At 53.2% G+C, this 16613-nt stretch overlaps 1 protein-coding gene across 2 annotated transcripts; it reads right to left on the reverse strand.

Moving 5' to 3' along the window:
• Window positions 1-122: 122 nt before the first annotated feature.
• Window positions 123-12972, reverse strand: LOC125086845 (angiotensin-converting enzyme-like protein Ace3). Of its 2 annotated transcripts, XM_047706383.1 has the most exons (15): window positions 12816-12972; window positions 12581-12717; window positions 12024-12182; window positions 11662-11749; window positions 11310-11453; window positions 10363-10554; window positions 10151-10248; window positions 9868-10040; window positions 9335-9558; window positions 9067-9211; window positions 7487-7585; window positions 6909-7031; window positions 3173-3357; window positions 2235-2644; window positions 123-681 (listed from the first exon to the last, which is right to left on the reverse strand). In XM_047706383.1, exons 1-14 carry the CDS (start codon window positions 12970-12972, stop codon window positions 2250-2252), a joined length of 2319 nt encoding a protein of 772 aa, XP_047562339.1. In that variant the 3' UTR covers window positions 123-681; window positions 2235-2249. The 2 variants fall into 2 exon arrangements, with proteins under 2 accessions (XP_047562339.1, XP_047562340.1); XM_047706384.1 differs by lacking the exons at window positions 12581-12717; window positions 12816-12972 and having other exon boundaries at window positions 12004-12094.
• Between the last annotated feature and the right edge of the window lie 3641 nt (window positions 12973-16613).

The following is a 16613-nucleotide window of genomic DNA, read 5'->3' on the forward strand; positions in this document are numbered from 1 at the left end:
CTTGGGTTGGGGGGGCAGATTTAAAGCCACCTATTAGCAAGTGACCACTGATAGAAGTGTCTGAGTACTGACTGAAAATAATACACTAGCAGAGCAGATGGGGATGGGGTGAGGTTTATTGAAAGAGGCTTCTTGGAGAGGAGGGAGAGAAGATCACTGTTCACTGAGCACATCAGTGGCTGGTCTTGGAGCTTTGCAGAGGGTCCAATGAACAGTTTTGAGTCAGGCCTTGGAAGGCAAGCATTCAAATGGGGCATGCACCTTAGGCAAAGGCCAATGGTGGAAGCAGTGCCAAGGGGCTCAGCTGGGGCATGGGAGAGGTGAAGTTTGGACAAAAGGGGAATTGATAAAGACCCTCGGATGCCATTTTGAACATCTAGATTTAATTGATGGACAAGCAAGTTCTTAGGCAGTTAGACACGAAGGAAATATTCCAGTGAAAGAAACTTTACAATGGTGGGTGGGGGAGAGAGGATGGACAAGGAGGCTCAGTGAGGTTTCTGCTGGAGTCCAGATGAGAGGCTTGGAGTCCTGGGCTGGGTGTGCCTTTGCCACGCAGAGCCACAATGCCGGATGGGGGCCTGGCTGGCCACTGTGGCTGGGGAATGGGAAGGCTGCAAGTGTGGCCTCCTAGGGGGGCAGAGTTGTCCTGGCTGCCCCTTATTTGGGGGTGCAGGCTGGCTGTGGAGGAAAAGTGGGGCTGTTTTTCGTGGACTCAGAGCAGGATGCTGAGCTTTGAGGGGGGACTTGGGCAGTGGGATACTCATTCATTCACTTTCAAACATTTTCCAAGTCTCCACCATGTTCTATGGCCTTTGCTGGCTAAAGATATTATGCAGGGGCACACTCCTGATAGGTGTCCTGTCCTTACAGAGCTACCAGCTAGTAATGGGGACAAATAAGGACATTACAGCACAGCAAAGTAAAAGCAGTGACAGAAACATCAAATAAGAGTGCTGTGGAGCCTGCAGGCAGAGCAGGGATTTCTTGGGTTTAGCTAGAACTCAGGAAGACTTCTTGAAACCTGGGGCAGAGGTAGGATCCATGGAGATCTCACCCCAGTCCCTCTTGTTCCCTGAACCCTTGACATCTGGATTCAGATCCTTAACCTAGACAGAGCCAGTCCCATCTTTTCACTACGCTCCCACCAACTCAACCGTAGCCCTACTGCCTGTCTCTGCGGTTACTGGTTATGAGGCTACTTGCCTCAAGACTCCCCTAATCTCTGACAGGCACTGATTTTCACACTTGGGGCCTCATTCCCAACTCAGTGAGCCTACATGTATTGGATGTGGCATCCCTGTGGTGGGCAGACCCAGGCCGGAAAGAAAGGGCTAGAAGAGGAAGGAGCAGAGGCTCTCTTTCTCTTTTCAAGCTTGTCCCAGACTACTCATTTCCCAAATGCCCTCCTACAGCTCTCTTCATCCCGTTTTCCCCTCCCCCACTGAGCCTGGAAAGGTGCTGTTTGCCCTGTGCTCCGTCCCCAGGGCAACAGGCCAGGCAGCAGGTGTGTGTGTGTTGAACAAGGCAATCTCTGGAGCAGAGTGGCTGGAGATGAGCTTTGTTTAAATATTAAAGAAGTCAATCATTAATCAAGCCTGGCTTGGTGCCCAGCTCCCCACTGTCTCCATTTGGGAGCCGGGACTGGGCTAGGGAGGGCCATGTTGCATCTCACGCAGCTGGCAAACAGCTTTTGGGGCTGGATTATGCAGCCCAACACAGGGTAGGCCAGGGGATCAGCAGAAAAATGTACGAGGTAGTCCACGGAGCACAGTGCTCATGAACGGGCACTAGCGATTTGTACAGAATGTCTGGTTCTACTTGACTATGTTTTATAAGAGGATTGAAGCAGTGTCCTGTTTCTAGCCAGAGAGGACATTCCTTGGGTATGTCCTGGCCCAGCCTCACAGGCTGTGGGAAGAACAGTTTGGGGCATGAATTGGGGTGAGGAATGGGATTGGAATGACATAGTCACTGGGTCGCTAAAACCATGGTTCCTGAGGCCTCCCTAGGGGATGGAGGTTGGTCTAGAAGCCAGAGCATACATGAAATCACACAAGTCAGTAGCCTGCGCACATACATGAGTTCCAGACACACAGTTACGAACCCCCATGTACCCAGATCGGCCACAGCTGCACCCAACTGCAGCTGGACACTATGCATGCAAGTGGTCTCCTCCCCAGCCCCTCAGCCCTCTCTGCCTTGGCTGCCCTCCTCTTGCCCTCCAGCCTCACCAGTCGTACTGGTGTCTAGTCCCAGCTCCACCATTCAGCTCTCATCCACGGAGGCTTCCTGTAGTGCTGTGTGAAAATCCGAATGATCAGGCAGATTGAGCACAGCGTCAGGACCAGGCAGATGCCCAGCAGGATCCACTGTCTTCTGGCAGCTAGGCGGGGTGCCATGGCTACACCCAGGAAGTAGGCCTTGGGCTGTTTCTCAGGTGCACCAGAGTCCCATGAACCAGTGTCCTGGGCGTTGGTGTCCTGGGACAGTGACCTTTTTTCCCGGAAGTACAACCTGCAGGCCAGCAGTAGGGCCAGCAGGAACATGACCAAGCTGAGGGCCAGCAACACCCACTGCCCAAATTTGGCCTGGTCAGGGTCCAGCTCCAGACTCAGAAACGTCACCTTGTCTGTGTCTTTTTCTGTGGAAGACATGGGAGTCTTGTAGAGCTGGCAGAAGGAGGGAAAGAGCCCTGGGGTGCCCCAAGGAAATCAGAGTACCTGACTGCCACTGGCCTCCTCCCTCAGCCTCAGGCACCTACCTTCCAAGCCACACGTGAGGGCACTGCCCTGGAAGGAGGGTGAGAAAGAGGAATAGAAGGGAGGAGCAGGAGGAGATGGGCATAGATAGGGCTACATCTCTATGGTGCCCAGTGGTAGCTCTGGTGCAAGGGTCAGGAGGAAAGAAGCCCATCCTATGCTCAACCGGGCCTTCTAGCTGAATAGTGTGCAGGAAAGCAACTGAGCCAGTGGCTGGGCTGTGGGCTGCGGTCTTGGCCAAGGCTGCATCAGGTGCAGACTGGGCCATGTAGCAACAGGGCTGTTACTTGTTCAAGCCAGGTCGTCGATAGGTTAGGGGTTAAAGCTGGGTTGGGGTGGGGCCTGGCCCAGGGCAGTCTGGGGTAGGGCTTGGGGCTGTACCAGAGCTAGCACTAAGGTCACGATCAAACCTTCAAAGGTACAGCTGAAGTCTGGCCAGCCCAGGATCTCCCCATGGCGCACATTCTCGGTGACCAGCCAGTTTAGCAGGGGCTTGAAGTAGGTCATGAGGGCTCTTACGGACACTTCGGGCTGGCCGGTTATCTTCTGGAGAACTTCTGGCCAGGGCTTGCTGGAGCCTAACTTTAGGGTGTCTCTGGAAGATTGGATACAGCTGTGAGACTGTGTGGGAGCATCAGCTGGTGCTGCTGGGACCCTTTCATGTGCCCCCACCCTGGCCTCAAAAGGCTTTGCTAGCCAGGCTCTTCCCACAGTGCTCAGCGCCAGGGACGGAATCACAAGCTCTGAAATAAGACTGACCTGCCTTTGAACTCTGTGGGGCTTCGGGCCAGTGACTTAACCTTCCTGAGTCTCAGAGTCCATATTCACAAAATGGAGATAACAGTACTACCTCCTAGGGTTGGCCCGATGATTAAATCATAGTAGGCAGGCGATAAACGTTAGGGGCTTCTTATTATTATGTGATGAACATTATTCTCCTGGACTCAGAGAGGCATAAAGTCTTGAGACACTGTTTCCCATGAGGTGCTCTATGTCAGTGGGGGAGGGGCCTTTCCGGTTGTAGGGAGTGTTTGGGAGGATTAGGGAGATGGCCAGCGTGGGATGTGCTCTATGCATTGCCTGAGGCACTGCCTTAATGTCAGCTGTCACCCAGCACACCCGGTGTTTGGTGGCGGGGGAACAGCCTGAGGCTTGGTGGGGGCACAGTGTTTTGCAGAAGCCAGGGTTCTGGGCTGTTCCCACTAGGGCCCCCTGCAGAGGCAGTGGGGGGCATAGGTTGATCCTTCTTAATCTGTGTCCACGTTCTGACCAGGAGAGAAAGGGGCTCTAGAGGCCCACAAGTCAGGACTGTGGAGTCTAGACTAACGGGACCCACGTTCAAGACTCAGCAGTGCTACTAATGGGCCGTATAACCTCAGGCAATCAACTCAGCTCCTCTTAGCCTCAGTTTCTCCGTCAGGAAAATGGGTCCCATTAATACCCACCTTTCACCATGGTGCAGACTAAGCCACATCATGGTGGTAGCATGCACACACTTGTATGCATTGCTTCATAAACAGCAGAGAAAGAATGAGAGGGAAACTAAATGTTAGTGGATCTTTGACAGAAACCACCAGGGGAAAATGTAGTTAAGATCTGAGAGAAATGCAGGGAAAAAGTCATCAAGATTAAAAACAAAACAAAACAAAACCCCACAACTAAATTTAGGTAAGAGGATTTTATCAGATAGGGGTCCTGGGAGAAAGGAAGGACCTGATGAGAGAAAAGTTTGACCACTGAAAGTCTGCCCACTTAGAAACAGTGGAACAAGAGGTTTGACCCAAGCCTGGTTCACAGCCAGCGTGGCCGGCACCTGAGACTTGCAAAGGTCGTAACTGGAACCCTCAACTCCAAGGTGGCTGCAAGGTGTCCCATGGACAAGGTCAGGCCTACCACAGCGGCCAGATGAGCCAAAGGCTTTGGGAACTTGGATCAAATCCACTTCAACTCTCCATTCCCAGCAGAACCAACCCAGAGCAATCACATATAGGAAGATGAGTCAAATTCTAAGATATATTAAAAAAGCAGCCAAGAATCTTGCCCTCCCCCTTCTCCTCTGCAAGCACTCACCCCCCACACCCAACCTATATTCCACTCTTCTCTGTGTCATTTCTCCAAAGCTCAGGACATCCTCATTTCCCAGAGCCCTCTCCTCTGACCTCTGCCCAGAAGACAGCATTCAAAGTCCTAAACCTGGAACTTGGGGTCTTCCCTGGCATCCAGGGGTCTGGATAGCCACATGTGAGGATGCGAGAGCAATGACCAGTGTTGACTGGCAGGTGCTTTGGTGCCATGTCAGATGCTGGGAGCCTCATGTGCCCTAAGGGTGGTGGTAGGAGAGGGTGTGGTGGGAATGACTGAGGTCAGATGTCCCACCCATCACGTGGTGAAGGCTCAGAGTTAAACGTGAGTTGATGTAGAGAAAACAGATGTCACTATTTCTTGCACTTCTGCTTTTGGGGACAGAGATCCCTTCCTTGTCCCCTGGCGGGACCTCCTCACCCTCTCTGCATGTTCACCAAAGCCCTTTCCTACCGCACCAGCTCCTTTCTTGTAGTGTGGTCATTATCCTGTGGCCCATTGCCCCCTGCTGGACACAGGGCAGGCTGATTGGCACGTGCACAAGTAAATGTTTGCTGAATGAATAAATGATGGGAGGCCAGAGACATGAATGCAGAGAGCAGAGAGGCCCCTTATGTTCCACACGTTCAGAAAAGCTCCAACACGGGCCATCGGCTATCATAAACCCCTGTAGTGTGGAAAGAAGGAAAAGCAAACAGACCAGGTTGACACTCGGCCTGCAAGGTGCAGCCCTCCATGGGAGCAAAGCCAGGGGAACAGTCCCGCAGCTCCAACCGTCCTAGTGGTTCCTGACAAACCCCATGGTGGAATCAAAATATGCTCATTAGATTTCTGAAGGATACTAAATTATGTGGCTATGTTAATCCTCTGGGAGACAGGAATAAAACTCAAGATGACCTTGACCAATCAGGGAAATGGACCCCCTGAAAAGGGTTGAAAATTAGTGGGGAGAAGACCACGTCAGTGGGTGGGCTCTGCATCTCGGGTGGTGGGAGCACTGACCTTGGAGCCAGTGGACCGAAGTCTAACCTCACCAGACCTAGACCCCTTGATTGGTGGAAGCAACCGTGTGAATGAGAATGCGTTCTGGAGTCAGTTCGGGACTCAAAGCCTGATTTTGCCACTTGCTAGGTGAGTGATGGGCAAGCATATTTTCTCTCTTAGCTTTGTTTCATTATTTATGAAATGTGGCTAATCATATCCACTCTGCAGGTTCCGACCCGCTCACGTGAGACCTCATAGGAGCGCTCCTCAAAGAGCCCAGCCTCTACTAGCAAATGCTCCCCGCCATAGGGTCGGCCCCCCACCCTCCTCCAGGTTTGCTTCAGGGCTAAAACCACCTCTGCAGAGGCAAGAATAGAAAGGATGGCTGGATCCCAATTGCAGGAAGAAAAGATTGTGGGTAAGGAGTCAAAGTGGACCACACGCTGACCAGCGCATCCCAAAGGCTGGTGTGAAAGCGACCGGTGTCAGCCTGGGAGCTGCATCCGGGCACCTCCAGGAAGAGATGGGAAGAGCCATGTGCACCCGAGGGTGCCTCAATGCTGCCAAGGGTAGGAAAGGATGAAGGGGGTCGGATGGAAGTCTGGATGCCGAGGACAGACTCCAGTGTGACTTCCCATTGGGGACAGTTTGATTTATTGGCATGTGTGTGTGTGTGAGCATGCGCATGTGGGGAACCATGAGCACAGGTGAGCGAGGGAGTGTGTAGTAGTGAGTGTGTGCAAGCTTGTGTGTGAGAAGGTGAGAGTGTGTGGATATGAGAATGACTGTGAATATGAGTGTGTATGTGTGTGTGTGTGTGTGTGTGTGTGTGTGTGAGTGTGTGAGCAGCAGAGGCCAGAGAGTGCATCTGAGCATGAGGGGCTACACACAAGGAAATGGGCTTTGATTATTGTCGGAGAGACTGCAGTCTGACACAAGGAAGAACTTCCCCTCCACTCTAAGGTCCATGAGGCCTGGTCGGGGTACCCAGGGTGGCCTGGTGAGGACAGGAGGCCAGGGGCTAAGCGTCCAGGCAGGGGCAGGGGGAGCTGAGAACAAACCAGGGAAGAGAGCACTCACTCCAGGAGCTTCCCAGCCATCTTGGAGTTAGAGATGTCACAGCGGTGCAGGGGGCCCACGTGACCCGAGGCCTTGCAGAGCGCTTCGTGGAATTGGAACTGGAGCACGAGGCTGAGGAAGTACCTGGGTAGAGGAACGGGAGGGCAGGCTGGGGAGCTGGTGGCAGGGGTGGGAAGCCCAGAGCCATTTGGAGGCCAGCTGCTCTGAAGGGCAGGGGCCCGAGGGCTCTGCCAGGGCCAGTCTTTCTGGATGGATGCTCCTTCAGCAAGGTCCCACCTCAGCCAGGGGCTCTCCTCCTTAGCCTTCTGAACCAGCCCTTGCCTCCTTCTTCACTGCCCTCCTCTTGGGGACAGTAGAAATGGTTTAGAACCTTCCCAATAGCTCTGCCCTCCATGCAGGATCTGATCTAAAAGCCCAAATTATCCCAGGGTGGGCTGTGCAACCCAACAGACAGGTGGGTATGTGGGGGGGACATTTGGATCCAGGGCCTTCCTGGGAATCCTCAGCCCAGTTCCCAAGCCCCGCCCCCAACCCCCAACTCCCAGAGCTGCCTCTGCTGGCAGGCCCAGACCCGTTACCGTATGTAGGGCATGCTGGCAGAGATGTGGAACTTGGCACCGGGATCAAAGTCATCCTCTGTCCGAGGGATGGGGGGGCACAGGCCCTGGTACTTCAACCTGCCAGGGAGAATGGGGGGCCGGTACCACCCAGCTGGGTTCTCAGAGCCTCTTCCTTTAGAAGTATTCGCACAGTTACCAAAAGTGGACTTGGCTGACGTAAGACATTTCATGCATTTTTGTAGATTAAATAAATGAGTTGAAAACACAGGGGATTGGGAATCAGCGTCAAATGGTAATAGTGGTTAACACTGACTTCCTCTGTGGAGGAACCGTGCTAAGCTCTTCACACAGACTCACTCGACACTATCATGGTTCTGGGGACTTGGGAGGGAATGGGCTTCGCAAGGTCTTACTTATAATCCTAATGATGAAGACGATTAGAGACCAATCAACAAGGTCGTCTCATCTGGGAAGAACAGCCAAGAAGAAAACGGACCAGCATCTCTGTGGCATAGAGCTGTTGTCATTCCCAGTTTACAGATGAGGAGACCAAAGTGTAGAGGTCAAGGAACCGGCGGGAGGTCACAGAACTAGTCACTGGCAGATCCCATTAACCCTCTGGGCTGTGTGACTGTGGGAAAGTTACTGTCATTGAGTCTTGTTGCAAAATGTTGTCTAAGATGGGGGTAAAATGATCATCCCTGGGATGAGACAAAGTCTATGCAAAGTTCTCATTGTTTATTGGCTCACTGGTTGCCTCTGAGGCATGCTCTGCGGTCGACAGACAGTGGGGTGGTATCTCTCCCGGTTGACAGAGCCTTCCTTGTTCAGGCCCAGGAACTTGCCACCTCTCTCCCTGTGCCCCTGGATTCCCCCGCTGGTGGTGGTAGGTGCAGCTGACCCAGGAAGGGAAAGGTCCCCTGTGGGTAAGCCCAGATGGCTAGTGGGGTTTGCCCTTGGAGGAGTACAAGGTCAAGACTCTGCCAACCTCACTAGTGAGCCTGGGGCCTGAATTTGGCGGGGGGCGAGGGGGAGGCCTAGGAGGGAGAGTGGACAAAGAGAGGAGCACCCAGCTTTGCCACCCTGGGGTGCCGTGGGACCGTGGGACCGTGGGCTGCTTACACATTCTGCTCCTGCGAATGACCCTGGGACGTTGCACAGGATCAAAGAAACAGAAGGGCCTCCTGCAGAGCTGGCAGCCCCTTCATGGTCACCCTAAACCACGCTGTGCCTGGCAGACTTGAGCAGGTCATACTGAGGCCTGGTGGAGATGGGGTGCCCTGGCCATTCATTCTCCCATCAAACAGCCAGTGGTCGGTGAGGAGACGTACTGTGGATGCCCCTTGCTCAAGCGGGGTGCTGCCTGACTGCTAGCGGGCTCTTTCAGCAGCCAGTTTTGACCTTGGACATGCCTAAGGATGCTAAACCAGAGGCAGGTGTGTGTGTGTGCATGTGCGTGTGCAGTGGCTGGGTTGGGGCCTGCGCGGAAGATCATAGAGAGGACACGGCATGGGCAGTATCCATGAGGCTGACCCGGAAGCCCGGCCCACCAGGGGCAGAGGTGGGCGGAGAGCCCAGGGCGGCCATCCTCTCCCCACCTGAGGTTCCACCACTCCTGGTTGTAGACGTCCTTGCGGATGGTGCCATCAAAGACCTTCCAGCGGAACAGGTCCATCAGGTAGGCGAAAGGGATTAAAGCGATCTTCTCTAGGGCAATGCCCATCAGGAAATTGACCTCCTCCTCTGGGGAAGAGGGTGCAGTCAGGAGGTGGCTCCTGGCTCACCTTCCCTTCAGCTTTTCCCAGAGAGCCCAGGGGGCAGCCTCAGGCTTGGCGGCCCTGCTACGGTTCTCTTGGTCCCCATCACCTGAGTCCTGGTGCTGGTGGCTGAGCAGCCCTCTGTTGAGCAGGTGCTTATGGGAGGAGGCCGAGAGGGTGATCATGGACCCCACGGCCTCTTCAAAGGCTGGGTTGGCGCCTGCGCGGAAGATCATAGAGAGGTTCTTGTACTGCAGGAAGTACTGGATATGGCCCATCTGGTGGAAGATGGAGAGCAGGTCTTCTATGGTCACCTCGGTGCACTTCTTTATCCTAGGGTTAAAGGGCAGGGGTCAAGGAGCACGGGGAGGCCCTGGGACAAGGGGAGATCTCTGGATTCAGACTCCACGGAGGGACTGGGGTGGTTGGGCTGGAGATCATCAGGGCCTTGGGTACTGTTGCTTCTCACTCTGGGTACCCCTCACCCACGTTACCAGCTCACATCCTCCTCTGCCTCCGGGCTCCAGCCCTGCTCACACACCTCCTGACGCACCTCCTCAGACCAGCGGACGAAGGAGGAGTCGGTGGAGGGGAAGAAGGGTGAGAGAGGGGCGGGAGGGTGGTGCTGGTGCAGGGTGAGACCTGAAGTCCTTGCCGTTGTAAAAGTCCCAGGCGGAGGCGTGGCACTCCACCTCCCGTCCGTCAGCTGGCCTTTCCATCATGGATTTTTTCCAGAAGCTGGGAGGGGTGGAAAGCAGCCCCAGGGAGGTGAAGAACTTATCCGCCTCTTCGAACATTTTGGAGGGCTTCCAGTGCTGTGGGGAAGAGGGGCTGCGTGGGGCCCTGCCCGGGGAGCAGGGGGGGGATATGGGGGATGAGGGGGTGGGGCAGTGCCAGCAGGGGCAGAGGGAGGCCCAGTACTAACCTGGCTTTTCATGTTCTTCGTGATATCCTCGGGGGGCTTCTTCGGGAACGGTAGGACCAGGTCCAAGATGTTGACCCAGGACTGAGCCCACATGTTCCCTGGAAGGGGCGTGCAGGGGCTCAGAGGAGTCCGGGGAATGCCCCTCCCTTTGCTGGGGGCCAGCCTGGAGGCCCGCTCTGCCCACCCCACTCTGCTACCAGCAAGGGTTTTACCCAGCAGGTGAGCGGGGATGGGTCCCCTCGGGTCGATAAGCTCGGGCCCGTAGTAGCGGTGCAGGGCCCGGCGCACGTAGGCGTGCAGGTTCAAGTACAGCGGCTGCAGCTCCTCGTAGAGCTGCTCCAGGTCCTGCTCCAGCGTGTCAGACTCATACTTGGACCGCCACAAGGCCCCCATGTCTGTGTAACCTAGGACAGGAGAGGGGGAGCTCAGATGCACTCACCACCCACCCTTCCTGCAGCGCCGGCCTGGCAGGCAGGAGACCCCGGGCACTTTCTGGGGAAGCTGTTTGACCTCCCTGTTCCTCAGGCTCTTCATCTGCCAAATGGGAAATGTGCTTCCCAAGGTCAAGTTCAGACTGGATGAGATCAGGGGTGGAAAAGCACTTGGCAAAGTACACACTCCGTGCTCCTACTGTGCCTGGTTGGATAGGACCCAGTGAGGCCCTGGTCCTCAGGCCCACCTCGAACCCCACCTGTCCAAGCCCTAAGACCACCTGGTTCCTCTCAGATCCTCCCATTGTGGGGCCTGGGCGGCTCTTCCACTTCTTGCTTGCCTTCTTTCAGGCCTTGGGGAAGTGTCCTGAGGCCTTCCCTTCCCCTTCTCTCTGGGCACTTGTCCAGAGATGTGCATTTGCACAAATCTTGTCTGTCCCTTGATCCTAGGCCCTGCCTAGGAGGATGGGCATCTTCTGTCTTTTCACCCACAAATCTTTAGAACCTCTCCAGGGCCTGGCACACAGTAGGTGCTCAAGCGATATCTGTAGACCAATGGTGGTAAATGAAACCCCTTTGCTTCCCAGCTGCAGGGCTCAGGGTCCCCATCTCTAGGTCCTACTATTGCCCTTATCCCCTGCAGAATCTGCTTTGCCCTTCCCACCGAAGCCTGCACCCTGTGCCATCTGCGCAGACTGGGCTGGCCGGGGTGGGGGTGGGGGGCTCACCATTGAGCTTTGCAGCCTTGTTGCTGAGCTGCACGTAGCGGTCAAAGGTCAGGCGGAGCTGACGACCCACAGCATCCCGCCAGCCCTGCCAGGCCCACAGTAGCTCCTTCTGGTCCCGGGAGGTGGCCATGACTTCTTGGAGGTCTATGCCAGGGGAAAAAGGAGCCAAGGTGGGACCCGCCCACTCCTGCCTGCCTCCTGCCCTCTCCTGCCTCAGGCAGACCACCCCTCCCCCCGCCACACCCTCCAACAAGTGAGTGCAGCTGGGGCATGGAGGGTGGGGGCTAGGCTTGTGGAAGGGGCCCATGCTGGAGACTCTGGGGTTAGACTGGGATGAGGCTTGGGGGCTCACCAGGCTCCAGGGGCAGGCAGGGTCCCTCATTCAGGCACACCTGGGCCATGCTGTATGTCGTCTCCATGTAGGCCAGAAGCTGGTTGTACTGGGGTGGGGCAGGTATCACCTAGAGCAGGCCTGCACCCGTGGGCCCACCCCCAGCACTAGCCCCACCAGCTGGGAGGGGCAGGCCTGTCTGAGGCATCTCCCGCCAGCCTCTGTTTCTCTCCTCCCACCCTCCACCACCCAGGAAGCTCTAGCCCTGCCCATCCCCCCCCCCCCCCCCCCCCGCCCAGGCAGTCTGACTTCCCGCCCGGCCAGCCCACCCACCCCTGGGGTGGGGAGCATGTGCCTGGAGACCTGGGGGCTCCGTCCATCACCTCCCGGAGCTCGTCCTGGGGCAGGGCCGCCTTGTCTATGGTCTGCAGCTTACTCAGCATGCGCTTCACAGCCGGGTCCTGGAACCTGGAGGTCTTAAACAGGTGGGCCCGGGTGCCAAAGTACAGCATGTGCCGGGACCTCTCTGAGTCCTTGTGCAGCTGGAATGAGGGTCACTATATTTACCATGGGAAGTTGGGGGAGGGAGGAAGGGCCCCACATTGAACTCCAGGGTCACAGTCCTCCCAACCTCCTCCCAAAGCCTACTTTAAGGGGTCACAATCACTGGAAATTCGCTAAGAGGGAGAAGGGGAGGAGCCTGGGTCCTTAAAAGCAAGGAGGTGATATTTACAAGGGGAAAGAAACCAGAGATTCTGGCCCAGGGAGCTTCTCGGGCCAGCAAGAGGTCCAGAGCTTGTAGCCTGCTTTGACATGTACTTTGGGGATTCCCTCCTTCCTCTAGCTCTGGACAGGGGCCAGAAGGTATGATTCCCCCAACCCCCCCAGATCCCTGAGAAGAGCAAGGGGAGAAGGGGCTGGAGTTGAGGTGGTACCACACCATCTCCTCCCGATTTTTCTTGGTGATGTTGGTAACATAGTTCCACGTGGCCTCCATGAACTGGTTCCACACAACCTGGGCGGTCTGTTCATAAAACTGCAGGAACGCCTTTGCCACGGTCTCATTGTAGAACTTGTCTGCGGAGAAGGAGGTGGGCATCATGATGTCCTGGGAGGGGCCTGCCCCTGACTGGTCCCCTTGTCTGGTCCCCGGTTCCTTCAGGTCCCAGCCCCACCTAAGCTCTGATCATCCTCGGTCCTGAGCCAAGGCAAGAGCTGCCCATAACAGAAGAGCACAAATAGGGAAGGTCCATGGCAAGTCCATCTTGTGCCCATGGCCAAGAGAACAGCAGAGCTGGGTGAGGCTGTGGGCCAATCGCAGTCCAGCTCCATATTGTGACATCAGGAGCTGAAGGGTTAGCCATGGAATGTCAGAACTGGAAAACCTCCACCCACCTTCTGGTCCAACTGTTCCCATTTTACAGGTGAGGAGACTGAGGTCAAGCCACATGACCTGGTTCACACAGCTATGAGTGGCAGAGCCAAGAAGAGAACCAGGGCTCTTGATTTTTAGGCCAAAGCTTATTTTGGTCCACTTGGTCACTTTTCCTTGGCATTGGAACCACCCTTGGACCTTGGCCGGGGATTGGTGAGACCCCTGCCCTCCGCACGCTGGCATTACCTCTGAGAAGGTGGATAGAAGGATGAATGGGTGAGTGAATGGATAGAAGTATGGAAGTGATGTCTCTGGGTCTCTGGAATCTGGAAGCCCAGTTGTCTCTCCCTGTTCTTTTGACCTAACCTCTTATGTTCTCGTTTTTGGCCTCCTTCTCTCTTATGGGATGTGTGATCATCCCTCAGGCGACGCAGGACCCTTCCTCCCTTCCCCTTGTCCTTAAATCTGTTTCCCCAGGGATAGCCTCATGCTATGAGTTTGCAGTCAGGAGGAAGCACAGAGGGCAGAGGGCTGTGAGGGCTCTGGGGAATGAGTGGTTGGCACCTTCCACTCATGTGGAAGATGCATGTCCCTGAGTACCTGAGCCTGCTTGGAACACCAGCTGGCAAGACCCCAGCTCTCTGCTGGCCTGGTGACTCCCCACTAGCCTGACACACTTAGCGTGCGGGAGATGAGCCCATCTATCTCCCTTCGGGATTTTTTGCTCAGATTTGCTTTCCTCCACACTCACATGCCTTCGACCCTATGTTCCTTTCACTCCCCCTTCTCAGCCCAGGTGTACCCACAATCTCCCAGGTGCTTCACCTCTTCGCCTGAGCCGACATCCCCCAGAAAAACTGACCAAATAACCCTCCAAATATGATGCTATGATCAAAATTATTTAAAACACCAGGAAAGAAAAAAATCAGTGATACTTTTGGGTAAGCTGGCTGACCGAGTTCTGCTTCAAGCATATAGACATGCTTGATAACATACAGAATTTTGTGGTCGTTAACGATAGTCATCATGCTGTACTTTACGTTTCCCGGGACTTATTTATGTTATCACCAGCAGCTGATGCCTTTTGCCCACCTTTACCCGTTTTGCCGACCCTCCCACCCCCACTTCTGGCAACCACGAATCTGTTCTCTGTGTCTGTGGGCTCAGTTTTTTACCACCTTTTCATTATCCATTCACCTGTCATTAGACACGTAGGTTGTTTCCATGTCTTAGTTATTGTAAGTTGTGTTGCGATGAACACAGGAGTGCAGATAACTTTTCAAGACAGCGATTTCATTTTCTTCGTATAAATACCCAGAAGTGAAATTGCTGGGTCATATAGTGTTCTATTTTTGACTTTTTGAGGAAGCGCTATACCATTGTCTATAGTGGCTGCCAATTCACATTCCCACCAGCAGTGCACAAGGGTTCCCTTTTCTCCCCATCCTTGCCCGCACCTGTTATTTCTTTTTGATAACAGCCCTTCTACCAGGCATGAGGTGCTATCTAATTGTGGTCCTGATCTGCATTTCCCTGATGTTTAGTGACGTTGGCCACCATTTCTTGCACCTGTTGGCCATCTGTATGTTGTCTTTGGAAAAATGTCTATCCAGTTCCTCTGCTCATTTTTTAATTGGTTTGTTTTGAGTTGTAAGAGTTCTTTATATATTTCAGCTATTAATCCCTTATCAGATACGTAATTTGCAAGTATTTTCTCCCGCTCTGTAGGTTGCCTTTTCATTTTGCTGATGATTGACTTTGTTGTGTAAGAGCTTTTTAGTCTGATGTCATCCCACCTGTTGATTTTTACTTTTGTTATCTTTGTTTTTTGTGTCAAATCCAAAAAAAATCCTTGGCAAGACCAATGTCTAGGAGCTCACCACCTATGTTTTCATAGGAGTTCTATGCCTTCTGGCCTCATGCTTGTTTCTTTAATCCATTTTCAGTTGACTTTTTCGCATGATGTAAGATAGGGCCCCAGTTTCATTCTTTTGCATGTGGCTGTCCAGCTTCCCCAACACCATTTATTGAAGAAACTATCCTTTCCCCGTTGCATATTCCTGGCTGTTTTGTCATAAATATGTTGACCACATATGAGTGGGTTTATTTGGGGGCTCTCTATTCTGTTCCATTGATCTATATGTCTGTTTTTATGCTGGTTCCATACTGTTTTGAATACAATGACTTTGGTACATAGTTTGAAGATAGGAAGTGTGATGCCTCCCGTTTTATTCTTCTTTCTCAAGATTGCTTTGGCTATTTGGGCTTAAAAATAGTGTTTTTTTTTTTAAGATTTTATTCATTTATTTGAGAGAGAGCGCGCGAGCACAGAGGGAGAATGAGATGGAGAGGTAGACTCCCCAATGAGAAGAGAGCCCCATGTGGGTATCAGTCCCAAGACCCTGAGTTCACAACCTGAGCTAAGGGCAGAAGCCTAACTGACTGAGCCATCCAGGTACCCCCAACATAGTGCTTTTTAAAATGCAAATTACAGAGCTGAGATGGGGAGCAAGAAAGGGAACTGTTCAGATGCTGGGGAGACAAAGAGGGTTCATGTCACAGTGAGTGGGGGCCAAATGGGAAATCTGAGTACGTCAGTGTTCAAAGCGCTGCAGCATGGTGGCCTGCAGGGGGAGAACTGATCCTCCGTTGAGCTGAGAACTGGCAGATAGCTTCCTTTCTAAGGGGGTCCTACAAGAAGCAACCATGAACCTGACCCTGGGAACATCTTTACAACACGTGCACATGCTGTGCGCGTGTGACCCTGAAGAAGAATATTCCCACTGAAACTGGCTCATAGGTCAAGATGACCAAGAGAAAGGACAGTGCCGTGAGGGTCATTGGTGCTCACCAGTCTCCTCTGAGTACTTTTCCAGGTGCTAGGGACTCTTTGAGAGCTTTTAGTATAGGCATCCTTGTAAAAAACATATGAGGTATGTACTGTGATCAACACTTCCACTTTACAGATGAGGAAACGGAGGCACAGAGAGGTTGAGGAACTTGCTCACAGTCACACAGCTGGCAAAAAGTGGAGGTGGGACTCAAATCCCCATGCTCTGGCTCCAGAGCCTTTGCTAAATGACAGACACACCTGGGGAAGGACGGGTCTTGGAGCAATCTGGAAAGGACTTAAAATACAGATCTTTACACCATATGGAAAAAGTAAATGAAACTGGATTAAAGACCTAAACATAAGAGCTAAGATCATGAAACTCTTTCAAGAAATTACCCGGGAAAGGCTTCCTGACATTCGATTTGTCAGTGCTGTCTTGGCTAGGACACCAAAAACACAGACAACGATGACAACGAAAACCAAACTGGACTTCATCAATTTAAAAAACCTTTGCACATCAAAGGATGTTAACAACAGAACACAAAGACAACCCACAGAAAGGGAGAAAGTGTTCATAAATCATACATCTGGTAAGTGATTCAGATCTGGAATATATAAAGAACTCCCAAACTGGACAATCAAAAAAAAAAAACAACAACTCAATTCAGTGGGGGGCAAAGGACTTGAATAGACATCTCTCTAAAGAGGAGGTATAAACAGAAAATAAGCACTTGAAAAAATACTATTATTAATTATTAGGGAAAT

Source organism: Lutra lutra, chromosome 16, assembly GCF_902655055.1.
Source record: "Lutra lutra chromosome 16, mLutLut1.2, whole genome shotgun sequence".
In the NCBI taxonomy this organism is placed as follows: domain Eukaryota; kingdom Metazoa; phylum Chordata; class Mammalia; order Carnivora; family Mustelidae; genus Lutra; species Lutra lutra.

Bases quoted from the DNA above. Each gene is read 5' to 3' on its own strand.
- LOC125086845 (XM_047706383.1), bottom strand. From the start codon at position 12,972: ATGGAGCTGGACTGCGATTGGCCCACAGCCTCACCCAGCTCTGCTGTT. The intron at 10,555-11,309 runs GTGAGCCCCCCA...CTCCTGTCCTAG, and splicing joins CAAGGCTGCAAAGCTCAATG to GTTACACAGACATGGGGGCC. The intron at 3,358-6,908 runs GTGAGTGCTCTC...CCAATCTTCCAG, and splicing joins ATGGCTGGGAAGCTCCTGGA to AGACACCCTAAAGTTAGGCT.